General features: G+C 36.9%; 8 protein-coding genes across 13 annotated transcripts; 4 read left to right on the forward strand and 4 right to left on the reverse strand.

Moving 5' to 3' along the window:
* Positions 1,759-5,283, forward strand: LOC104778283 (mechanosensitive ion channel protein 4). The gene is made up of 5 exons (XM_010502694.2): positions 1,759-3,809; positions 3,909-4,032; positions 4,116-4,409; positions 4,503-4,705; positions 4,795-5,283. The coding sequence occupies exons 1-5, from the start codon at positions 2,158-2,160 to the stop codon at positions 5,096-5,098; spliced, it is 2,577 nt and encodes an 858-aa protein (XP_010500996.1). The 5' UTR covers positions 1,759-2,157; the 3' UTR covers positions 5,099-5,283.
* On the forward strand, positions 5,510-8,229 carry LOC104778284 (E3 ubiquitin-protein ligase CCNB1IP1 homolog). 5 transcript variants are annotated; one of them, XM_010502695.2, is made up of 10 exons: positions 5,510-5,615; positions 5,714-5,807; positions 6,411-6,518; positions 6,611-6,683; positions 6,775-6,820; positions 6,918-6,948; positions 7,163-7,418; positions 7,517-7,686; positions 7,785-8,049; positions 8,141-8,229. In XM_010502695.2, the coding sequence occupies exons 3-10, from the start codon at positions 6,449-6,451 to the stop codon at positions 8,145-8,147; spliced, it is 918 nt and encodes a 305-aa protein (XP_010500997.1). In that variant the 5' UTR covers positions 5,510-5,615; positions 5,714-5,807; positions 6,411-6,448; the 3' UTR covers positions 8,148-8,229. The 5 variants fall into 5 exon arrangements, with proteins under 5 accessions (XP_010500997.1, XP_010501000.1, XP_010500999.1 ...); XM_010502698.2 differs by having other exon boundaries at positions 7,815-8,049; XM_010502696.2 differs by having other exon boundaries at positions 5,545-5,608.
* LOC104778286 (trifunctional UDP-glucose 4,6-dehydratase/UDP-4-keto-6-deoxy-D-glucose 3,5-epimerase/UDP-4-keto-L-rhamnose-reductase RHM2) lies at positions 8,288-11,141 on the reverse strand. Its single transcript, XM_010502700.2, has 3 exons — positions 10,850-11,141; positions 9,010-10,582; positions 8,288-8,933 (listed from the first exon to the last, which is right to left on the reverse strand). The coding sequence occupies exons 2-3, from the start codon at positions 10,570-10,572 to the stop codon at positions 8,490-8,492; spliced, it is 2,007 nt and encodes a 668-aa protein (XP_010501002.1). The 5' UTR covers positions 10,573-10,582; positions 10,850-11,141; the 3' UTR covers positions 8,288-8,489.
* LOC104778287 (mitogen-activated protein kinase 18) lies at positions 12,070-15,951 on the reverse strand. The gene is made up of 10 exons (XM_010502701.2): positions 15,561-15,951; positions 14,907-15,315; positions 14,687-14,814; positions 14,505-14,564; positions 14,002-14,151; positions 13,758-13,913; positions 13,427-13,638; positions 13,178-13,279; positions 12,809-12,984; positions 12,070-12,724 (listed from the first exon to the last, which is right to left on the reverse strand). Exons 1-10 carry the CDS (start codon positions 15,582-15,584, stop codon positions 12,288-12,290), a joined length of 1,854 nt encoding a protein of 617 aa, XP_010501003.1. The 5' UTR covers positions 15,585-15,951; the 3' UTR covers positions 12,070-12,287.
* On the reverse strand, positions 17,516-19,082 carry LOC104778288 (fatty-acid-binding protein 3, chloroplastic). The gene is made up of 5 exons (XM_010502702.2): positions 18,761-19,082; positions 18,468-18,572; positions 18,159-18,314; positions 17,849-18,063; positions 17,516-17,752 (listed from the first exon to the last, which is right to left on the reverse strand). Exons 1-5 carry the CDS (start codon positions 18,993-18,995, stop codon positions 17,594-17,596), a joined length of 870 nt encoding a protein of 289 aa, XP_010501004.1. The 5' UTR covers positions 18,996-19,082; the 3' UTR covers positions 17,516-17,593.
* Positions 19,244-21,088, forward strand: LOC104778289 (mitochondrial inner membrane protease subunit 1-like). 2 transcript variants are annotated; one of them, XM_010502704.2, is made up of 4 exons: positions 19,244-19,458; positions 19,552-19,776; positions 20,579-20,689; positions 20,809-21,088. In XM_010502704.2, the coding sequence occupies exons 1-4, from the start codon at positions 19,324-19,326 to the stop codon at positions 20,842-20,844; spliced, it is 507 nt and encodes a 168-aa protein (XP_010501006.1). In that variant the 5' UTR covers positions 19,244-19,323; the 3' UTR covers positions 20,845-21,088. The 2 variants fall into 2 exon arrangements, with proteins under 2 accessions (XP_010501006.1, XP_019099518.1); XM_019243973.1 differs by having other exon boundaries at positions 19,311-19,462.
* LOC109130937 lies at positions 21,492-22,347 on the reverse strand. Its single transcript, XM_019241074.1, is given in 4 exon segments — positions 21,492-21,530; positions 21,533-21,559; positions 21,562-21,615; positions 22,330-22,347. Coding segments are annotated over 4 exon segments (138 nt in total).
* Positions 22,964-24,052, forward strand: LOC109130939 (putative F-box protein At1g53550). Its single transcript, XM_019241076.1, is given in 3 exon segments — positions 22,964-23,135; positions 23,138-23,402; positions 23,404-24,052. Coding segments are annotated over 3 exon segments (1,086 nt in total).

Below are 24,609 nucleotides of genomic sequence, written 5' to 3' on the forward strand. Positions count from 1 at the left end.
ATTATTCGCTTTTAAGCCAAAAGAAAACTCAAAAACAAGCAATTCCAAACTAAACTGGGTCATATATATAGAAGCTTATTTTGTTTGATAAATCTCTTTTATTAAATAATCTGAAATTCGAATTTGAAATGAATCCAGTCCAAAACTTAAATGAGAAATTAACTTCACTTATTAATATCATTTACAGTAAAACCTCTATAAATTAATAATGTTGGGACCAAGACATTTTATTAATTTATCGTGATATTAATTTATCTATAAATTAATAATTATTATTTTATAGTGTAAATTAATAATTATTAATTTATATGTATATTTTTAATTGTTTAATCTTTTAAAAAATATGAATTGAGACAATTTGCAAAATAAGATTAGAATTTTGGATGTTGTAAAATTTATGATATTGGAATTGAATTTGAAATAATTAAAAAATATTATTGACAATGAATTACAAATATTATAGACAAAATCACTTATATACATAACATAAATTTTCAAATTTATGAATAATAATATCAATTATTGTATTTTAATAGTCTATCAAACTATCAAAATGTAAATGATGCATATTTAGAAATTGAAAACTTTAAAAAGTTTTAGCTGTTTTATGAAATGTTATAGAATATTTTATATTATTATAGTTTGAAGATACAACATAACAATTGTTTTATAGATATGAGGTTTAAGAGAAACATATTTTACTATATCAGCACATATATATATATATATATGTAAATTTAAATGATTATTAATTTATGATATTATTGGGAACATATTTTACATGAGGATTTCAAAAAAATTATTATCTTATTATCTTATCGAATTTTGTTATTTTTTACACTGTCCCGACTTGGGATTAGCAAATTTTTTTAATTTATAGTGTTTATTAATTTATAGAGTATTAATTTATAGAGGTTTACTGTATAGTGTAACAAAATAATTATTTTTAAAATTTAGAAAATATCATATAAAGTTAACAAAATATTTTCCCCTATCCAGTATTTATTATTTTCAAAATATCTAAGCTTGCTTGTTAGACGAAAACAATAAATGATTTAGTTTTTTACACTTTTCCAAAAAAAGAAAAAAAATCTAGGAAATCTTTATAAGAATAGATCATTTCACATGCATCAACCAGCTTTTAAATTTATTTTCTTATCACATACTCACATGTATCAAACTGTTTTCTTCTGATCATGCATTTATATTGTTCTTTCTTCTTGTATCTGGCCAGTAATAATTTTCAAATTATATTATTAGACAAATTATAAGATATGTAAAAACAAATTCTTAGGTGGCCAATCTTATTGAACCATGTGTAGCTAAATAAGGTGCATTTTTGTGTCCAGATCGACCTGCCGTTTTTTATCAAAAAACGTGTCGTTTTCGTGTCGTTTTCTACATTGTTTTAATTAGGTCTCTCTCCCTTTTGTTTATATGCCTCACAAAACCAAAAATTTAAATTAAAAACTATGAAGCAGACCAAACATTAGCCAACCACGTGGCTGACTCACAAACCATTAGTCTAATTCATTTATCACCACGTAAGCTAGTTTCACCAATTCCGAATGGTTATTACAAACAATTTTTATTTACTTGTTCAACTGCTTCGTTTCTGGACACTGAACATGACCCCCATTTTTTTTTTCTCTTTCAACAATTTAAAAATTCTAGATAGCTTCCAAGTTCCAACACCGTTTGTGTTACTTTTGACTTTTAATTGTCTACTTATTTATTTATTTTTCCGCAATTTGCTAGTGAGCGCAAGACACGAGTCTCTGTATCGGTCTGAGTAGGTACGTAACGCAGTCGTGAACTGTTTTTTAATGGTTCGGAAGCGGAAAAAAGAAAAATGATAATAATATCACCTGGTCCATTACTCCATGTTCGTCTTATTCCCATACTAATACCAAATAAAATAGTAATCTTTTTCTTATCTAGGCTGAAACATTGTCTTTTAGCCTCAGGCAAGATCATCACATTCTCACATGGTTCAACATTATCAAGAAACACAAAACCTAATTAAAAATATTTAAATATCCTTCATTACATTGTAGAAATCAAGAATCAACTTTTCTTTCTCCTCTTTCTATCTCTTTAAAAGAAACCAAACATTTTAATACTACAAGACCAGAAAGTTTTGGTTCTTTTTCTAACATGGCCGTTGATTCAACTGATCAACGGCGAGAGTTTGTTGTAAAGATCGACGGTGAAGACAATGGTGATCCCGAAAAGTTTTGGAGAGAGTCAAGCATTAACTTCTGGCATGATGATGATAAGAAGAACAGTAAACCACCAGAAGGAGGTCAAGAAGACGACGGAAGCTTTGATTTCAGAAGGCGGAGTAGTGACAAACCTCCAGAGGAGCCAGATCCACCGTCGAAGCTCATCAATCAATTCCTCAACAAGCAAAAAGCTTCCGGCGATGAAATCTCACTAGACATGGAAGCTAACATGCCTGAGCTTCAGAGCAACACGATTTCTCCGGCACGTGTACCGACAGTTTCCGGTTCTGCGTCACCGGTAACGGCGACGGCGAATAATGGAACCGTTGATGCGATTAGACGGAGGCAGAACAGGGTCACGCTTTCTCCGTCTGTTAAAGATAGTGATAGTAGCGACGAAGATGAAAACAGAGTAGATGAATCAGAGGTTGTCAAGTGTAGCTCCAACAGATCGACGATGAGGACCAAGACTTTGATGAAGACGAAGACGAGATCTAGATTGATGGATCCTCCGACTCCGACGTATCCGGAGATGGTTTCTGGTCGGACTCCAAAGTCCGCGAATTTAAAACCCGGTTTTAGTGGGAGAAACACTAAANGGGAAGGTTTTAGGAAGGAGAAGGTTTGTGTTTGGGTTATCATGGAGTGGATTTTTCTGATACTGATCATTGCTGGTTTGATTTGTAGCCTAGTGATACCTTACTTGCGTGGCAAGACACTTTGGGACCTTGCTCTATGGAAATGGGACGTGATGATTCTTGTGTTGATATGTGGGAGATTGGTTTCGAGTTGGTTTGTGAAGCTATTCGTCTACTTCGTTGAGAGCAATTTCCTTTGGAGGAAAAAGGTTTTGTATTTCGTTTACGGGATTCGAAAGCCGGTACAGAACTGTCTCTGGCTAGGGCTTGTGTTGATCGCGTGGCATTTCTTGTTCGACAAGAAAGTCGAAAGAGAGATGCGAAGCACAGTGCTCAAGTATGTGACTAAAGTATTAATCTGTTTACTCGTTGGTGTTATTTTCTGGCTCATAAAGACTTTACTGGTTAAAGTTCTTGCTTCTTCTTTCCATATGAGTACTTACTTCGATCGGATTCAAGAATCCTTGTTTACTCAATATGTGATTGAGACCCTCTCGGGACCTCCTCGAGTTGAGATTCATATAGAAGAGGAGAAAGTAGCAAACGATGTTAAGACCTTGGAGATAGTTGGACGTAAGCTATCCCCTCTAGGTCCAAAGGCGGTTTCTTCTTCACCACATGTGACCATTGGAAGCGGAAGGATGCAGAAGAGTCCGAGCAGAGTAGGGAAAAGTCCGGTGCTATCACGGTCTGGTTCTAAAAAAGAAGGAGAAGACGAAGGGATAAGGATCGATCATTTGCAGAGAATGAACACTAAAAATGTATCGGCTTGGAAAATGAAGAGACTGATGAATGTTATAAGAAAGGGAACTCTTTCTACTTTGGATGAACAGATACAAGACACAACGACTCACGAAGATGATAAAGCCACACAGATCAGAAGTGAGTTCGAAGCAAAACTTGCAGCGAGGAAGATTTTTCAGAATGTTGCGGAACCTGGATCCAGGTATACACCTATACATTGTGACCTTATGAACAACTTTGATTTGATGTTTGTTAAGATCAAGATTAAAAACAGAGGATTTTTTTCTTTTTCCGGTCTTAGGTACATATATATAGAAGACTTTATGCGTTTTCTGTCTGAAGATGAGTCTGAAAGAGCCATGAGTCTCTTTGAAGGAGCTTCTGAAAGTCACAAAATCAGCAAATCTTGTCTGAAGAATTGGGTGGTAAGTATTTAGTTTCAAATTCAAATATATCAAAAGCTTTCTTACTTATGAAAGTGATACTAAATTCTTCTATATTCCTTTAGGTTAATGCCTTTAGAGAACGAAGAGCACTAGCTTTAACTTTAAACGATACAAAAACAGCAGTGAACAGGCTTCATCGAATCATAGATGTTCTGGTCGGCATTGTGATTTTAATCATCTGGCTTCTCATTCTCGGAATCGCTACAACCAAGTTCTTGCTTGTCATAAGCTCTCAGCTTCTTCTTGTAGTCTTTGTGTTTGGAAATTCATGTAAAACCATCTTTGAAGCGGTCATCTTCGTCTTCGTTATGCATCCGTTTGATGTCGGTGACAGGTGTGAAATAGACGGTGTCCAGGTATGTTCAAATAAAACTCTGTTTCTGCATTTAGGGAACTCAAAATACTTCAAGAAAGAGCCTAAATCCTCTGTTTTTTTTTTGTTTGTATAGTTGATTGTGGAAGAGATGAACATTTTGACTACTGTCTTTCTTCGATTTGATAATCAGAAGATTGTATATCCAAACAGTCTTCTCGGCACAAAACCTATCGCTAACTATTACCGCAGTCCCGATATGCAAGATGCCATTGAGTTCTTTGTCCATATAGCAACTCCACCTGAAAAGACAACCGCCCTAAAACAGAGGATACTCAGGTTAGAAGTTAAATCCCTAAAACCCTTAATCATAAACTTTGATAAAACATTGCCTAATATCAATACTTTTGTGTTTTGTGTTAATGCAGCTATGTGGATAACAAGAAGGATCATTGGTATCCATCGCCGATGATTGTGTTCAGAGATATGTGTGGATTGAACACTATAAAGATCGCAATGTGGCCAACACATAAGATGAATCATCAAGATATGGGAGAGAGATATGTGAGGAGGGGTCAATTACTTGAAGAGATTGGTAGATTATGCAGAGAATTGGATATCGAATACCGGTTATATCCTATTAACATCAACGTCAAAAGTCTTCCTGCTGCTACTCCCATCACTTCTGATCGCATGCCTCCGAGCTGGAATCAACAACAACGCGGTGTTTGAAGTTTTGGTGTTTGTATTTGCATTTCTTTCTCTTTTATTGTTTTTTAAGGACTTGAGAGAGGATTATTCATTTACATTGTGAAAGAGGATACCTTTTTTTTTTGTTGTTGTTGTGTATATCTGTGTTTTGATTTGTTATAACAGTCACCACGGAATAAAAGCTTAGGCATTTGAATTTTTAGTTCTGTATGCTGTTTTTGACCTTTTTTGGGTGTAACCGTGTGTAAAGAGGCTAGTAAACTCCAATATACACATAAGCTTTCTGAGAGCGACGTCGTTTGGTTGATAAATCATAACCTTGAATCAAACAAAGTCGTTTCGTATATCATAGCCTTTAAAGTTTCCAATACAATAGCGACGTCGTTCTATCATACATAAGCTTTTAGCAGAGTACGACGTCGTTTAGGATTATATTATCTGCTAACGTCGCTGAAGTCATCATTTTCTACTGCTCATTATTTCTGGAAATTTGAAATCTTCGTTTCTCGCGCCGCCATTGAAATCGAGAGAGTGAGAGGTTACGATCCTTGTGTTTTCTCTCGTATTTTCATCTTTCGTCTTCTTAGATTCTCTATTTTTGAGATCCTTGACTTGTTTTTTGATGATCTTCTTCAGATTACGTCAGATCGGTGAGCTTAATCGCCGTCAATTTGTTCTTCTTCCTCGCTCTGTGCGATGCGTTCTCTTTATCGCTCTATCAAAATCGAAGGTTAGTTTCTTCAATTGCTTCTTAGATCTTCACATTGCTGCTACGATTTCGTTTGTAGACTCAAGATTTTTTTTTTCAATTTTGGAGGTTTGTATCAATCTCAAATCGTTGAAATCAGTAAAACCTATTTGTCTCCGATTTTGTAGAAAACTCCCATAGATTAGTCGGAATCTGTTACTTTGAGTTCATCTGTGTTGTGGAATCCCTAATTTCAGTTCTTGTGCAAGTCAAATAGTTTGCGAATCCTCAAAATCCGCCCCGTAATCTCTACTTCGCGAAGATTTTTTTTGCTCATCTCTGGAATCTGTGCAGTTTATCCCCAATTTCTAGGGTTTCTGTTTTTGAAAATCGTTTATATGTCTTCCTGAACTCAAAATTATCACAGTGACCATAAGTTTTGAAACGCAGTTTTTATTGCTTTGTACCAATTCGTGTTTGCAATGTAAAAAATTTCAGCAGTTGGAATGAATGTAGCTTAGTCAAAATATGTATATTGTAAATGGAAGTTTATTGGTGAATTCAACGAATTTAGTTCTATGGATAATGGAAGTTTCAATTAGAGCATGATTCTTCAGCTCGTTTGATATGAATTTTAATTTGCAGGTGCTTAGCAGCTTGAGATACTTAAATTAGAGGTTGACATGAGATGCAATGCGTGCTGGAGGGATTTGGAGGGCAGGGCCATTTCCACTACCTGCGGTCATCTATTATGTATCCAATTTGCAATTTTCTTTTGTGTACCTGTTTGTGTTCTTTAGCAACACTTGTGAGTTTGAATAAGATGACCTTAACACTATGAAAAGGCACTGAAGATGCCAGCAAGATTCTCAGTAATGATGGGGCATGTCCCATTTGTGATCAAGTACTCTCCAAGAGGTAAATCTTCCCTTAGCAACTTGCCTAGTTTCAGTGTAGCCTTGGTCACCTTATATTCTACTTGACTCTTTGCCTTTATCTTTCATCTTAGTCTTATGAAACCTGTGGATATCAATCCAAATGAAGAATGGATAAATGTAAGTGTTTGAGTTGCAAGGATACTATAACTTTTCTTCTTTTCCAGTTTCCAATATTCCCATCTCACATCTCCTCATTGTTTACCTGTGTTATCAGATGGCGATGGCTGGAATTTCTCCACAAATACGTATCCTTTTCATAAATGTAGTCCATTTCACTCTTATTAGAATTTGTCAGTTGCAATAATGTTTTTCAATTGAAAAAATGTCTCTCTGTATTTGAAATCTAAACTCAATGCTGTAACTTTATCCATCAACTGACTATGCCTTTTGCGTTTGTATGAGTTGATAAAACAACAGTTTAAGGTTCAAGGACCTCCTGTTTTTCTTAACTGAATCTAGTGATGAAGAGTGCATACCGAAGTGTAATGTTTTACATCGCCCAAAGGGACTTAGAGATGCAGTACACGATGAATAGAGTTGTCGCACAGTGTCGTCAGAAATGTGAAGGTATGCAAGCAAAGTTTAGCGAGAAAATGGAGCAGGTGCATACAGCATACCAGAAGATGGGTAAGAGGTGTCAGATGATGGAGCAAGAGGTAGAAAACTTGACCAAGGATAAGCAAGAGCTCCAAGAGAAGTTCTCTGAGAAATCAAGGTCAGTAACCTAAGATACGTATTTGTTATCCTAGTTCTGCTCCCTATATTAAACTCCACTGTAATAACAAGGTACCTTTATTGTGTCTTAATTACCAGACAGAAGAGGAAGCTTGATGAGATGTATGACCAGCTAAGAAGTGAGTATGAGTCAGTCAAACGTACAGCCATCCAACCAGCAAACAACTTCTACCCCCGACACCAAGAACCCGATTTTTTCTCAAACCCAGCAGTTAACATGATGGAGAACAGAGAGCCCATTCGCAAAGGTTAATTAACAACACTATATCTGTGCTTGAACTTAGTGATCTTATGATTCTGAGTCTTGGTTATATATCTCCATATCAAGTTGACTTATTTCGTGCAGACCGGTCGTTTTTCTCTCCTGCAACACCAGGGCCTAAAGATGAGATATGGCCAGCAAGACAGAACAGTTCAAACTCAGGTCCGTTCGACATCTCCACTGACTCACCCGCGATTCCATCCGATCTTGGAAACAGAAGAGCAGGAGGAGGTCATCCTGTATATGGTGGTGGTGGTGGCACTTCTAATCCCCAATCAACTCTACGAAACCTTATTCTCTCCCCTATTAAACGCTCTCAGCTCTCTCGTTCCCGCCCTCAACTGTTCACGTAAGCAAACTATAACCTTAGAAATAGACCAAATTCACATCAGGTACATGAGTTTGTTCTAAAAACAACTTGGTATTGCTACTCTTCTCAGGCTATAGCTTAAGGTTCAAGTTCAAGTGTTCTGAAACTGCCTTGGTGGAAGCCCTAATGACCACAACCAGTAAGTGACTACGTTTTTATAATAACCTGTCTGTCTTAATAAGTAAAAATCTGAGAAAAAATTGTAGGATTTGAGAAAAAGAAAAACTCTCGTCTATATAAATAATAATGGTAAATCATATTTTAGTAGAATCAGTATAGTGAAACTACCTACAAGGATCACAAGACGATGAGTAAAATAGAAAAAGATATTTCTGTTGAAAGAAAAGGCAAAAAGTAAAAAAAGAGAAACAGTTTAAAAGTAAGCACTTGTGGCGAAGAGTGTGATGTTCATTGAAGGCTCAGGTTCTCTTGTTTGGTTCAAAGACGTATTTGATCAGTGACTCTTTAATGGATAGCATCTCCGGGAACTCCTTGCTTAGTTTAGATCCATCCATTTCATTGTTGCTTCGAGCAGCAACAATGACCTTTGCTTGTTCTTCCAATGTGAAGTTGGACCATTTAAAACCTGGCTCGATGTAGTTCTTGTACATCTCCAGTATCTCATTATGGCTCACCACCCCTGGGTTGGTGAAGTTCCATATCCCTCTTAGGTTTTTTTTCGCCATCTCAATGGAAATCGGGAGAAGCTCGTCCAGTACGGTCATGCTGTTAGGGATGTTCACCACTTTGTTGTAGCGCGAGATCTTCGTGATGAAGTTTCTTGGGTTGTTTAGGTCTGAGGAGATTGGCATCCGGACTCTCAAGGTACATACATTGTCATATTCTCTCAACAGCTCCTCAACCTGGTGGAAAAACAGAGCAATGATGAACAAAGACACTTGTGGCTATTGAGAATATTAATAAGGTGTACAATATTACCATGGCTTTGGTTTTCGAGTAGAAAGAACCAAAGAAGTTCGGCTTGTCTTCTTCCTTAAAACCTATACCAGAACCCTCAGGATGTGCAGCGTCATACTCAAATATGCAACCCGTGGCGAAGTTCATCATCAGGAGATCATTCTCTCTGCAAACATCAGCTAGAGTCAAAGTACCAGCGACATTTACGCGAATGGTCTCTGGTTTGTGAGATTCACACCAGTCAACATTAGGTCTTCCAGTTAAACCAGCAGCATTGAACACATGAGTAGGTTTGATACTACGAATATCCGCAATGAGAGAAGCTCTATCCTCCAAACGTCCTTTTCCATACTCATATGTAATCTCTTGCTTCTCACATAGTTTCCCTAGAAGACCACCAAGCCAACCAGTCTTACCATAAATCAAAAACTTCAAGAAAGCTTTGTCACCAGAACCACCACTCTTAGGTGTTACAACCGTAAATGTCTGGACCGTATTGCTTGACGCATCTTTCTTCTCACTAGAGCCATCGGAAAGTCTTCCACCGGGCATCATAAGCATCCTTGGATGAGGAAGCAAAGCTCCAGAAACATCACCCCACCACTCAGGATTCTGAGTGTACCAGTCCATCGTCTTCTTCAATCCGTCTTCCCAAGCGGTTCGCTCTTGCCATCCCAGTTTCTTCAGCTTCTGGTCATCAAGGAAGTACCTTTGATCGTTAAAGGGTCGGTTCTCCACAAACTGAATGCTCGACTCAGGGTCTTTCCCGAAAAGTTTGCAGATATCTCTGGCCACATCGATCACTCTCCTTTCTCTCTTTGTCCCGATATTGTAGACGTGACCGATTTCTCCTTTGTGAAGAACAACCTCAAACGCCTCAGCAACGTCTTCGCAGTATAAGTAACTCCTGACATTAGATCCATCCCCGTGGATAGGAAGCGGCTTCCCACTCATAGCCAACAACATGAACTTAGGAATCATTTTTTCAGGAAACTGGTTAGGGCCATAAACATTGTTCCCACGAGTTGTAATGACAGGCAGTCCATATGATCTACCATAAGCCATCACAAGCATCTCAGCACCGGCCTTAGTGGCTGAGTATGGATTAGTCGGTAACAGCTGAGAAGCCTCATGGTTTCCTACAGCAGCATCCTCATCGGTTTCTCCATAGACTTCATCGGTACTCACATGGATAAACCTCCTGATCTGTCCTGTAACTTTACAGGCTTCCAAAAGAACATGAGTACCATAGATATTGTTCTTGGTAAACTCAAAGCTATTACCAAAAGAGTTATCAACATGGGTTTGAGCAGCAAAATGCATAATGGTATCGATGTTCTCAGTGATGAGAAGGTAGTTAACGAGATCATCACTAGCGATATCTCCTTTGACAAACTTGAAGTTTGGAGAAGAAAAGGAAGGATCGAGATTCTTCAGATCTGAACAGTAATCAAGCTTGTCCAAGACAACAATCTTGTAATCAGGATAGCTGCGGATTAGTCTGTTGGCAACATGAGAAGCAATGAATCCAGCAGCTCCAGTGATGAGAATGTTCTTTGGCGTATACGTAGTAGTATCACCCATCTTTTGAAATCTGCAGAACACGTCACAGTATCATCATATGGGAAAAGCTCAGAACGGATCATCATATTCAAATGAAAAAAGGAAATCAGATCCAGATCCAAATTCAGCAAACAAAAACAGATCTTAGACTAACAAAAACGAACAACATTTCCGTATGGGATCATAAACAGACATGGCAAGCAGATCAATTATGGTTACTCACGTACAACATTTCACAAGCTTAGCTTAAGAAAGCATTATAGAAACAGAAAAGAGAGAGAGAAACAATTTCACGTACCAGACACAATTCAGGTTAGAAGCAGATAGACCCAAGATAAGAAGATCTTAAGAGAAACTTTCACCAAGAGAATAATAGAGAGACAGAGATAGTAAAAGAACAAAATATCAAATGCAAGAAACAGTAGAGAGAGAGGAAGGAGAAAGAAGAAGAAGCAGAAGAGAGGGAATCTACGGTCTACGGTGCGTCTCTCAACACTGCGCCTCTTATATTGTGAGACAGTTACGGAGAACCGTAGGAGCGTATGTACGAATTTACCCTTACTTGTCTTTAGATATTACGGATTTCACGTGAGCCTAGCGTCCGACATTAATAAACTCATGTCTTTTCTTCTTTTTTTCCTTTATTGTTTTGTTTTGTTTTTCAACGTAAATGTGATTCTTCTATTGGCTCTCCTACCAAAATAAGACATTCAAATAATTGAAAATGGAATAAAAAATTGGACAAGTACTGTATGTTTTGATTTTTTTCCTGACCAAAAAATATATTTTCCAAATTATATTCCCTAACAGAAATTAACATAATTTGTTTAATTTTTTTTAATGTAAAAAGGTTAATTTTGGTAATTAATTATAGCCCCTAGTTTGTTTTATGTTTGTGATGTAACGTACATATGTCAGTTCAAAAATTTAATTACTTGATTAAAAAGATAACTACATGTCAACCTGAGATTTAATATCAGTTCGACCAAACAAAGAAACCTCAGATTAAAAACATAACGGATCATTCAATGCCAGATGCTTAATGTCACCGTCACGTAACGAAATAATTTGATTTGCTTCCTTTTTTAAATTAATAAAATTTAATAGAGCACATTTACATGTTTGTTAAAGGGGACAAATAAAAAATCAGAAAGTGAGTTTGGTTATTATTAGTAAATGGACCTTTCTTCTTTAATGGGCAATGTTGGTAAACATAGTCCTTTCTCTCATTGTAACCATTGAATAAAACTGACTAATTATACTATGCAAAAGAGTGGTTTACGGAGAAGAACAATCTAAGGACCAACGAATTTTGTTTTTAACTTCCACATTCCTCGGCCAAATTTTGTCTATATCAACCAAACCAAGACCAGATTTTCAAATAATCAGAGAGATTCCAAACTTGTTGAAGACTAATGGGACCGATTAAGAAGTTTAAGAAGTATATAATCACCACCATCTTCTTGTCTACAGTGAACTACGCTTATGGAAAATTCAAAGATTACGGAGCCAACAAGATAACCGAAACAATCACCGGGACTGACCCGCAATCAGACTAAAAATCCAAGGCCGATCTTGTTCTCGTGAGTTACAAAACTAAAAGTCTTTATTATATCATTGCCGCAACAAAGTTTAGAATCAGGGCCTGATTGAATAATACTTACATAAAAACTAGAGAGACCAGGATCATCTGGTGGAGAAACTGATGTGGTTAAAGATCTGTCTGTCAATGTTGTCTATGATGCTGCTCCGTAACTAATTGTGCCTATGTTCCGGTGTGCTGCTACTGCAACCGCTGCTGCTCCAGCTGGACCAAACTGCGATTGTGCTTGCAACAGCTTAGCATCAATGGCCATCTGCGTGTTGTTGTTGCTTAACTGATCTATCTTGGCGAGCGGTGGTTGGATACAAGGGTTTGGCTGATTCATCATCTCAACGTCTGTTTGGTTAGTTGTAGCAGCTGGCGGTACAGTGGGACTGAACTGAGGAACATAATTTTGTGGTTTTGGCTGAAAAGAAGAAGCTTCTACGTTGCGGTTCACTGGGTTTGTCATGGTGTTTGGCCGGAAGTAGCAGTGTGGAGATGATACCCCGCTTCTGAAATAAGCTTCTTTGAGGTTCCTACCACTCTCATAAGAAGGTACAGACGATTCTGCAACACGACCTGGTCTACCTGTAATGACACACAGTAGTACAATTGGTTAAAAGTCTACTAAGTTTTAGAAAACAATATTTAATAATGCGGGCGAGCTTTTACCCGATGGCGGTACTCTTGGTGGAGGCCCAATAGATTTAGTAGGATATGTGGAAGTTGATGGATGCCCTGCAGAAGTAACTTCATTTCTTGAAGGGTCAAAAGAAACACGTCTACTCTCTGTTGCGCTCAAGTTGGGTTGAATGGTAGAATGGACTACACTTGAGTGAACCGTAGACCTGTGAAAAACAATAATAGTATCATATGCTTCACAAATGTTATGCCATAAGAAGAGCAAAAAAGAATTATCAACTTCCATAAGAAGAGTAGAGAACAGATGAAAGTTTGCTTATGGTTTTGGACCATATGCTTAGAAAATAATATGCCGCAACATAACTCCACAGTTGACATGCATGGAATGTAAAAACTTACCGAGGAAGTGATGCGTGTTTCCTATCGAGAGGTATGACCGGCCCATTTCTGCTACTATTTTCCTCTAAGTAAGTGAACTGCTGCCTAAGGTGTCCAATGGCACTGCAAGTGAAAAAGTAAAAATAAGGACGAAAAGTTAGATGCAGGCGATTTGACATAAATCAATGGTTTGAGATAAATTCAAAGGGAGAAAAAAAAAAGAATGTTCCCTTTGGCGAATAAGAGTAAAAGGTAGAGAGAAATTAAAACCTTGGATATACAAAATTAGATCCCTCTGAGCCGCTCATATAGTCTTTGAGCAACTGAGGATGGTATTCCAGTATTTCTCTGTATATTAATTCTCTAATGTCGTCCTTCGTCAGTCTTCGTCTCTCAAATTCAAACTCCATCTTCGATATTGGCTGACTTGAAGGTTCTCTTTCAACCTTAGAAAGACCCTTAAAGTAAGGATCAGCCAATGCCTATCCAATTCCGAAAACAGAAAAGCTAGCAAAGTCAGCAAAGATACACAAAAGAAGCAAGGCAGCTTTTGAAAGAAACAAGTATCTAATAACAAAGTGACAAATGACAGAAGAGAGACCTCTTCTGCAGTGGGTCGGTCCTTTGGATCGAAAGCCAACAGCCTCTGCAAAAGACGGAGTGCTGAAGGATCTGCTTTGGAGAATTTTTGCGAGAAGGTGACAGGATTTTTCTTCCTCATTTCGGTCAAGTATTTTCTAGCTTTATCATTTCGAACCTGAATCAGAGATGTAGATTTTTAGCTTTACAGTTAAGTCTATAAATATATGTTGCCAGTGAATGTGAAGCAGACAAAGGAATCATACTCCAGAAATTGTTTCTGATTTTGGTGTGCCAAGAAGATCAGTAATCAACTCCAACTGATGAACAACACTTTTCCCCGGAAACAATGGCTTCCCTGTTAGTAACTCTGCAAAAATGCATCCAATGCTCCAAACGTCGATAGCTGGAGTATACTGCAAAATAATAATGACTGTAAATCAGACTGAGGGGAGAAAAGAAATCCAAAATATGAAGTTGCATATGCAAAACAAAAACACTCAATGTACATAACCTGATACAAGGTTACCTGATTCACAGATTTTCAACTTCCGGGAGAGTTCAAAGTCATCCCTGAACAAGAATTATTTTAATATCCCACTGGGGCACAACTCTATACTTATTCAAGTACCATCAAATATCAGCTATTTCTTTTACCACTATTCTGCAGATATTCTACAGCAAACACTATTTCTGTACATAAGACCTAAAGCATAGACAACTAGTGCGCATAAAAAAAAACGTGTTTCAAGTCCACAGTAACACATACCTTTGAAAAGAATGATCCACAGAGCTCAGGTGCTCTATACCATCTTGTGGCAACATAGTCCTGCATCCAGTTTTAAATGAAGCAAAAGGAAAGGTCAACACACACAAAAGTGGGGACAGTAACAGAGACAAAGTTTAACAGTTAGCAAACAAAAGTCAAAAGGTTTCCATGAGGCAGCTAACCGTCCAAAAGACTGTTGTAGGCGTATCATTGAACGATGCTCTAGCCAATCCAAAGTCACAAACTTTCAACTTGCAGTTTGCATTTGCCAGTATATTCTTTGGCTTAAGGTCACGATGATAAACATTAGCTACACCCAGTAAACAAACAGTTAATTACAACCAGACGAGTAAAAACACATACTGCGGATCTCAGGTCTGAAACAATGAAAAGAAATTGCACCTGTATGCATAAACTTCAAAGCACGAAGCATCTGATAAAGGAAAAACTGGTGGTGTTCACGAGTCAAATCATCATTAGCTTTAATAACTTGATGAAGATCTGATTCCATGAGCTCAAACACAACATAAATGTCTTTAAACTCCCTCTTAGAAGGAGGCAGCATAATGCTTTTGATCTCCACTATGTCAGGATGCCGTAGAAGCCTAAGAAGCTTCACCTCGCGGAGAATCCGAAGCGCATCAGAGATATGTTCAAAGATATCATTAATCTTCTTAATAGCGACCTTCTCTCCAGTATGTGTATCAATCGCTGCACACACGACACCATAGCTTCCTTTACCAATAACTTCAAGAATCCGATACCTGTTAGCATCACCATACTCTGTGAAAAACTCCATCTCTTTCGTCCCCTGGTGAATCAACAAAAGAAAAAGAAACAAAACATAAACTTTTATAAGAATCCAGTAAAGCTTATCCACAAACTCAAATAAATAGAAAGATAAAGACTTTATATTTTTTGCTCATGCAACTAAACCTTATTTTGCAATTGGAAAAGGAAATCTTTTTTTGGTTATTTTCGAGAAAAAAAAAAGATAAAGACTTTATTCTCTATTTCTCATATTTAAGCCAAAGCATATGATTGAGAGACTCTAACCTTCTTCACTTGATTTTGTTGCATCTTCTTCAAATTTATCAACTTGAATCTTGCTTAATTGATTCGACAAACACAAAATACGGAAATAGAAAACTAAGCCGTTTGATATAATCTAAGAAATCACGAAGAAAATAGCAATTTTTTTATCCCAGAGATCAAAAATTTTCGATTGGCTTTTTCGAAAAGTTTAAAGAAGAAACCCTAATTTGCTTAAAGTCTCAAAACCAAACGAACTCTAATCAAAACTTAGTAAGAAGAGAGAGCAGAGCAGAACAAAAACAAAGAAGACCTAAAAAGATCCAGCAGCGATCGTCGAAGAAGAGAGAGAGAGAGAGAGAGAGAGAGAGAGAGAGAGAATTTTAAAAGCTGAGATTTTTTTTGGTTTGTTTTGAGTTTTCCTAAAAATTTGAATTAAATTAATTACTAACTCCAATGGGGCGTACGGGTGTGACTAAATCCCAGATGAGTGGCAGTTTCGTTATTACTTCACAACTTTGAGGGTAAACATTTATTTTTTAGTAGACGACCTTTTTTTGAAAATGACTCACATTGGCTAATAAGCAAAGAAGACACCTGTTGCTGGACTTGGACCGTTTTTTTATTTTTCTTTAGTTCCGATTTTGACCCCTATCTTATTTTTTTAATTTTTTTAATTTTTTTAATCTAGCCACTCTTTTTCTCAAGTGGTCAATTTAACCCCCCCCCCCACGTGATAGGAATGAATCCATATATTTTATCAACATTATCTGGTCAATTTCCTAATTGTTGGCTGGCAAAAAAAAAAAAAAAAGATTGCAATCAACATTTGATATGTGATATGTCTTAGTCTTTGGTAGAAGTAATTCGTGTGGAAACTAAAGGTATATATAGTTGAAGATATGTCAATTCTACCCAATTTGGCGTTTGTATTTATTGAAAAGACCAAAGAATTAGTGTACGTGTGGTTCATATAAAAAGTTCTATCACAAGAGGGGGCAATCAATCCACAAAAAAAAAAGGTTTAATATTATACTATCTGATCTTTGATTGAATTTGAAGAAAAAAAGAAGTATATCAAGATTTTATTGTTGTAATTGAGAAGGCATTCAAACATGTGAATGAGTTGCAAAGCTGGTCCTATCTAATTTAGATCAGGCTCTACATAATAAGACAATATAACCAGCATGCATCACGTTATTATCTGTTTTATAATTATTAGCTACTGATTTAACTGTTTCTTAGTAATAATTTTCAAAAATATGAAATATAAAATGCATTCACATTTCAACAGAAGGGAACACAATATTACCATCTCATCACATGAATGAATCATGCATTTTCTGTGTCATTTTTTAAATAGAGTTTTGACTGGAGGAGCCAATATCTATCTCCACTAAGCAGATTTATTTGTGTTACATATTATTTAAAAAGACTGTGAGCCAAATATAAAGATGGGAAAAAAAAAACAAAAGGGGTCAACCATAACCAAAATAATACTAAAAAAAATTGTGCAAAAGAGATATTGTAGTAATGTTGATGAAAATAGAGACAATACATCATCAATTTATAATGTGTAATTTGTGGTCCACTGAGAGAGAAGAAGGAAGTTGCATGTGGTAAAGGGCACACCAAGAAAACGACTCACTTCCTCAACTTGCCCCCAAACCATATGATTTCATTCACCTTTTCTTGTCCTCCACCACAATCATATTTATTTCCCATTGTAGAAATTATAATATTGACTTACTCTTCAAAAATTTTAATTCTTACCTAACTTCCACCTGTTTGGCTCACTATTTTTGGACTACATGAAAAATTAGGGGATCAAAACTCTTTTTTTTTTAGTTTAGTTTGCTTCTCATATCATGTAAAAACAAATAGGTAATACTTAGATGACTATGCTCTTTATATATTTAACTAAGTTTCACATGTGATTTCGAGTACTAAATTACTTCTTGTTGGCTAATGGTATCTGGTTAAGAAGATAAAAACATAAACAGAGACTAACACATTGCATGATTCATGATATACAATTACAATATGACACTTTACTTTCACATAAGGGTCATAGCTAATTGGTTAGCCACTGAGGATTTCAATGTAGGCGAAACTGGAGAATCTCCAAAGAACACATCGAACAGGGCAGATGTAACATTGCCTGACTCGATCGTAGCATCCACATCCGTTGGCAATCCTCCCGAAGAAACAGAAACCTAACAAAAGAAACGAAAAATGAGCAAACAAACTATAAAAGATGATCATGTGTAACAACAGTTCAACTAGCCAAAGTCTGATAAAAATGTGCTTACAAGCATTTTAGAAGGGTTGATCCAAGTCAAGAGTATGACACTTCCTTTGTTGAGAGATCTGCTTTGGAAGATCCCGCGAAATGTAGAGAGAGCGGTAGTATCCTCAGAAGATGGAGATCTGATTCTCGGTGAAATGGCTTCATCCAATGCATCCCAGAAGGTTTTACCATCAACATCTCTCACGAGAACAATCTGCAACGATTTCTCCGCTTGAGCTGCATCGATGAGAGGAAGAAGACTTAAGACAGAGAGAGAGAGAGAGAGATCAATTATGGATGAAGTAAAGCTATAAGTTTTCACATTCCATTACCTTGAAAAATGGAACTAAACAGCGATGAATCACTTTGGATCTCATCAGCAGATCGACCTTTCCAAGCACTTAACCCGCTCAGGATAGATTCATTCACATAATAACCCGCAGCATAGACTTTGACACCAATGATAGCAAACTTTTTCTCCCTAAACCCTGAAAACATTGATGCATATTCATAAACAGATCCATCAAAGGAAGTCTCAGAGCAACTTTAGAAGCATTTCATATACACAGGATCCCACAGAGAATCAGAGATGTATAATATAATCTTTGAGACAGATGCAGATATGAATGATGAAAACTAACCAGTGCCAAGCAGAGACAACGGGCTAGAACAACCGGGTAATGTCACTGATCTCTGAAACTTTACGCTTGTAGCCGTTTCTTCAGCGTAGTCCTCTGCATTTCCAACTACAAAAGCCACACAGACCAAAATGAAACTGGATTAATACTCAAATTGCATTCAGATTTGTTCTTTTTGTTTTCTAAAAGAAAGAAGCACGATTAACCCTAAACTCCAAAAGCAAACTCAACTACAAATTTCAAATCAAATTCTGTTTTTTTCCCTGAAAGACAACAACAAAAGGTTAAACCTTTACCTGAAGAAGCGGCGGATTTTACGATCCCACGAGATTTTTCACCACAATGTAGCTTTCTGACCAAAGAATTGCCTTTTTGAGAAGGGTAAATGGAAGCTTTCCGAAGAGAAGAAACGCAGTTCCTTGTTTGAAGAACCAGATTCGAGAACTTTCCGGGAAAATGGTGAATGGGTTCAGCATTAGTGCGCAGAGAGACACACATTGCTGATGGAACCGCTGCAATAATACTGTCCATCTTCAAAACTCCGGCGATAAGTCCCAAGTGTGCTTTTTGATCTGTAGAAGAAGAACTCTGAGAGCTCTGCAAAATTATACAAATTGTGTCACACTTGTAGCTTTTGGCTGTAGTTAATGAAGAAAACCTGTCGTTTTCAATTTACGCAACTCCACTACATGCAGTTTTGACATTAACCAAGTAAAAAACACATTAAAAGGTCAAGACTTGGTGTCGTTTAGGGTGTGGAATATCTAACTGCGTGTCGTTTGAAGTGTCTAGGTTCCCTCGTTCGTCGTCTTCGGCCTTTTTCTGACGAGATTCGCTTCTCCGAGAGAGAGAGAGAGAGATGAGAACGAGAGTGCTGAGTTTTCTGAATCAATGGCGTGGAACAGCGAAGGAAGCGTTCGAGAATGTATCAATCGTAGCCAAGTTTCTCTGCTTGCTTCATGTCACCGATCGTTACATAATCTCCTCGACCCACGTCTGTAATTATTTGTAACCAAGCGCCAATTTGAATCTGTTATCTCTTCCACGAAATCTTAAATTTTTAGTTTGAATTTGGGGTTTTAATTAGGTTCAAGGTCCAAGTATGCTTCCGACGCTTAATCTCACCGGCGATGTTATTTTGGCGGAACATTTATCACACCGGTTCGGTAAGATTGGGCTCGGTGACGTTGTGTTGGTTCGATCTCCGAGAGACCCAAACAGGATGGTGACAAAGCGAATCTTGGGTTTAGAAGGCGACAGACTCACTTTCTCTGCTGACCCATTGGTTGGTGATTGCTCAGTCAGCGTTGTGGTATGCTCATTGAGCCATCTCTCTATTTTAAAAATTCAATCTTTTTGTTGCATTTTTGGTTAAACGATTTGATTGAACCTAAAATTTTGCAAAAGAATCTAGGGTTTAGGCATTGCTTATTGAAGTCGATTTCAGAGTAATTTTAGCTGTGAAAATTTTATAGGGTTTAGGGTTTATCTGTGTATGATTGATGATATGAGATGGTTTAGAAGGTGAAGCAATTGCTAGTTACTGGTTTCGATCTAAAGCTGATTTCGGAGTAGTGATAGCATTAAGGGTTTAGGGTAGAAAAGGAGATGGAATGTGCAAATTTATAGGGTTTTATGGCGTCTTGTGTATCATTGATAATTTCGATGGTCTAGAATACAAAGCTTTGCTGGTTACTGGATTCGTTGAATTCAATTTCAGACTAGTCATAGCATTTAGGGTTTAAGGTAACACTAGGTGGAATTTGCAAACTTAGGGTTTAGGGTATGATTGATGATTGGAGATGATTTACTAAGTAACGGATTGGTAGATACTGGTTCCGGTTAAAATCGATTCCATAGTAGCTATATAGCATTAAGGGTTTATGGTAAAAAGATGCAATTTGCAAGTTTCTACAACTTGGGGTTTATTTGGTTATGATTTATGATTTCGATACTCTAGAATGTGAATCATTTGCTGGTGACTGGTTTCGGTTAAAGTTGGCTTCAGAGTCGTTATAGCATTTAGGCTTTCTGCTGTTGTATTATATCTCTGGACTACGACGACCAACCAAAGCTTGTCTGATTTAAGGGTCTTGTGTTTTCTTGTGTAATAGATTCCAAAAGGTCATGTTTGGATTCAGGGAGATAACTTGTATGCTTCAACTGATTCACGCCATTTTGGACCTATACCTTACAGTCTCATCGAAGGAAAAGCTCTTCTGCGGGTAAAATCTTTCTAATCTGACATTTTTTATCTCTCAAAATTTCTAGCTATATCAAGCTATTATGAATGATACAGTGACAATAATATTTACAGTAGTAACCTATGTGTTTGCTTCTCTAGGTCTGGCCACCGGAATACTTTGGGTCATTGAGATGACGATCATATTCATAGAGACATTGAGGTTGTCTCTGTGCGGTATCGGTTTCTTCCGCAAAAATGACGCGTCAAAGAAGGATTATCCGAGCGGTTTTATTGTTTCTTGGATACACATTTATTTTCTCTCTGTATTTGATCTTCACTTATTTTGAAAACGATGACCCGGAGATAATACAGTGACTAACAAGTGTTTTGAGAGATAGCTTAAAGAGCTGAGATTTGTAGTATCTAGCTAGTTATAGTATTTGACTTAAGACAGAGGCCGAGAGTAGAGCTTGTTCTGATGATATTTACAAGTTGATGCTACGGATTTTTTTTTAGCATTTAAGTGAACTCTCAAGATAAAAGTGTTAAGTGAAGAGAAAAAAAATTAAGTGTTTCAAGAACTAAGTACATACCGACATTCTTCTATCTCTTTTCTTTTCCAATGCAAACTATAGAGGAGAGCATTGGAAATCAATTGCAAGAGAGTAGCGTTAATTCGCAGCTGATTTGGAGGACTAAACAGAAAATTCAAAAAATATAGGTAATATTTGGAAAATTTTTGAAGTTATTGACTCTTTCAGAGAATACAAAGATAGGTTAAAAAATAGGTCTAAGGGTAAAAGAGACAATTCGAAGCTTCTTCTTCATCATCTTCTTGGGGCTTATAAATACACATCGCCGCAACTAGGGTTAAAATCCAAAGTGCCTTTGAGAGATCAGAGCAGCGAGATTTACAATGCTGTTCTTGTTCCGTTGCGGGCATAAATCAAAACCCAATGATCTTTTCTTTTATCTCTTCTTGCAATTAATCTTTCATAATCGCAAATCGGAAGAAAAGATCTCACATTTCTATGATCAGAGGAACCAAATCTTTTTTTTTTTTGAATCGTTTTTATTTCTTTTTTGTTTATGTGATACGGCCGATCCAAATGGGTTCTTGCGTCGTCTAATGCTAGTTCCCAATTTCACCCGGCTAAGATTTATATTCAATTGTAGTGGAGCAGTCTCTCTCTCTCTGTCTATGGTTTTTTTTTAACATGTTTATTATGTCATGACTGAAACCAGAGATTCTGCCCTACATTTTTGTTTGTTTAGTATCAATCGATGACACTATGATAGAAAAGACTGTTTTTTTTATTTATTAATATTATCCGGAGGTTTGGTGTCTCGTTGGTTAAAATTGTATATGTGAATCTCATTGGTAAAATTTGTATATGCTCGCTTGGTTTTACTTGGTACATTCTGAAACATATCTTGCTTGATAATTCCAAGTCTGCTTTCTTCACTACATAAGCGCTTCTGGCGTCATTTCAAATTTATTAACTCCATCCTATCAGGCAAATATCCACTGATTGACCGAGGTCAAGTTTTCTTCACAAAATGTATACTGTTGTTTTTTGGTAATTGATGCTTGCTTTGTTGTGCAAGCCTCGCCAAGCAACATAATTTATCATCGTCAAGATCGAAGTTATTTGTATGTGGGATTTGATGTTAGTTTACCCCATGAGCTCGTTCCATTGCCGCACACCCATTGAAAAGAGATTGAGAAAAGAAAACTATAGAAAGAGAAAGAAAAGAAACAAAAATGAGACAGGTTCATGGAATATAATATGATGATTTCCCCTTGTTAGGATTGATTCATTAACGTGGCTATATTAAAGCCAAAATGGTTACATAAAATCCAGAATACAAGTAAGGTTATTCACAGAACAGAACATACATGTATTCTGGCCGATTAAGATCCAAACAATCTCGATTGACACAAGTCTTCTTAGCTAGGTATTTAAATTACTTCACATTTTTTGTGAGAATGCCGAGTCATATTTGAGATAAATATGAGTTAACCGGAAGATGAACCTTTGGATGATGAACGATTTTAAGAAGATCATGAAATCGTGTGAGAAAATAAGAATGAAGTTGTTTTACGTTTAACTTTTATATTCTTTTATTGAATTTGTATTTAATTTTATTTTTCGTTGATCCTTTGAAATAGAAGAAGGGCACAATCGATATGGCAAAATATGATTGGTCAGGTGACTTATGTGATTTATTAGAGTATTTTAAGGATGTAAAAGAAAATAACAACCGGACAGTTTTCTCCAGTTTTTTTTTTTTATCTAGGATTTCATCCACCATGACGAGTGAACGTAAGCAGCAAGGCACGGAGAATAAACTAAGCGTAGCCGGATCCAATAAAGGATCTTCAAGCTTTAATTTGATATCTGTTGATCTCTTCATCCATATCTTGTCAAGATTATCTCTAAAGTCTATAACAAGGTGTCGTTGTGTATCAAAGCAGTGGTCATCCAAATTCGCCGTCCAAATTACACCCTGCTGTTCCCTATCAAGTTCCCTGCTCCACCGCGTCTCCTTTTCGCTTGCAAAAATACTCAAGAGTATTCCTTCAACTCTTCACCTCAGAAGCCGAATATGAACTCGTCTCTGGTAGCAGCTCCTCATCATAGGATCAGTAGCTCAAACTTCTTTCAGTTCTGTCGCCCTATCCACGGACTGGTCTGTCACCATCATATCGAAAACAATTATTCAGTGGCGGTGGTTTTTAACCCCTGCACATGAGTCTTTAGTCTTACCCAAACTGAGAATATTGGAGGAGGGGGTGCACCCAGAGAGGAGGAACAGAGGAGAAAGATATTCTTTTGTGTTTGATCCAATCGATAAGCAGTTTAAGGTATTGCGTATTACCTGGTTGCGTAATGGCTCACACGAGTGGTCGTCCAGTACTGATTATCAAGTTCTCACAATAGGGACTGGAAATGGATCTCTCATATGGAGAAATATCCAATGCAGCACAATTCAGTGTCCTCTAAGCGTTAGTGGGATATGCATCAACGGTGTTTTGTATTATCCAGCAAAGATCAATAACGAAAAACGTATGATTGTTTGCTTTGATGTTAGGTTTGAGAATTTCAGTTTTACTGACATTGATCAAGAAGACTTGGCAACATGCATCTCATATCCTTACACTTCTACCCTGATCGATTACAAAGGTAAATTAGGTGTTTGTAATTGTACTATTTACGATAATCTTCTTGTTAAGTTGTGGGTTTTGGAGGATGCCGAGGAACATAAATGGTCAAAGCATATCTACCAAACACAAATGCCCCGTGCAGCGAGCTCTATAAGCCTTGCAGGAATGGTTTCTAGTGGCGAGATTGTGTTGTACCTGTTGGGATACAAACCAAGTCCCACATCCGATGTTTAAAGAGACTATCATTAATATATAAAGGATTAGAGTCAATCCACTAATTGCCAATTAGTTTTTAGTTGAAAGTCCAAAATAAACTCAAATTTAACAGTAACCACGCAATGTACAAGAGCCTTTCTTCATTTATTACTACAATCTCGAGAGCGGAATTATCACAAGAGTGAGACTTGAAGTTCCAATATTTAAAGAGTTTTCCTATTCTAGATTTTACACATTTTCAGACTTTGACGAGGATCTGACGCCTATCTAAGTGTTAACTTCTCCCAAAGATCCAGACATAACTAATCACATCATCTATATTTTTTGTCTTTTTTTTTTTTTTTGTCCCGCGTCTTTTTTTTTTATGTTACAATTTCTCTTCTTAGTTACAGAAACACAGTTTGTTTAGTTTGTTTGTTGAACTCATTGAACCAAAAAAGTTGTCAGCTTACAGTGTCTTTTAGTTATATTTGGTAGCAGTCTCGATCTTAGTTGTTATGGCTTAAGGATTCTCAAAGCACCAATGGATGCCACTATGCAAAACTCGTAGGCTTAGGAGTTAGGACTAATTTAGT

Source organism: Camelina sativa, chromosome 3, assembly GCF_000633955.1.
Source record: "Camelina sativa cultivar DH55 chromosome 3, Cs, whole genome shotgun sequence".
Classification (NCBI taxonomy): Eukaryota; Viridiplantae; Streptophyta; class Magnoliopsida; order Brassicales; family Brassicaceae; genus Camelina; species Camelina sativa.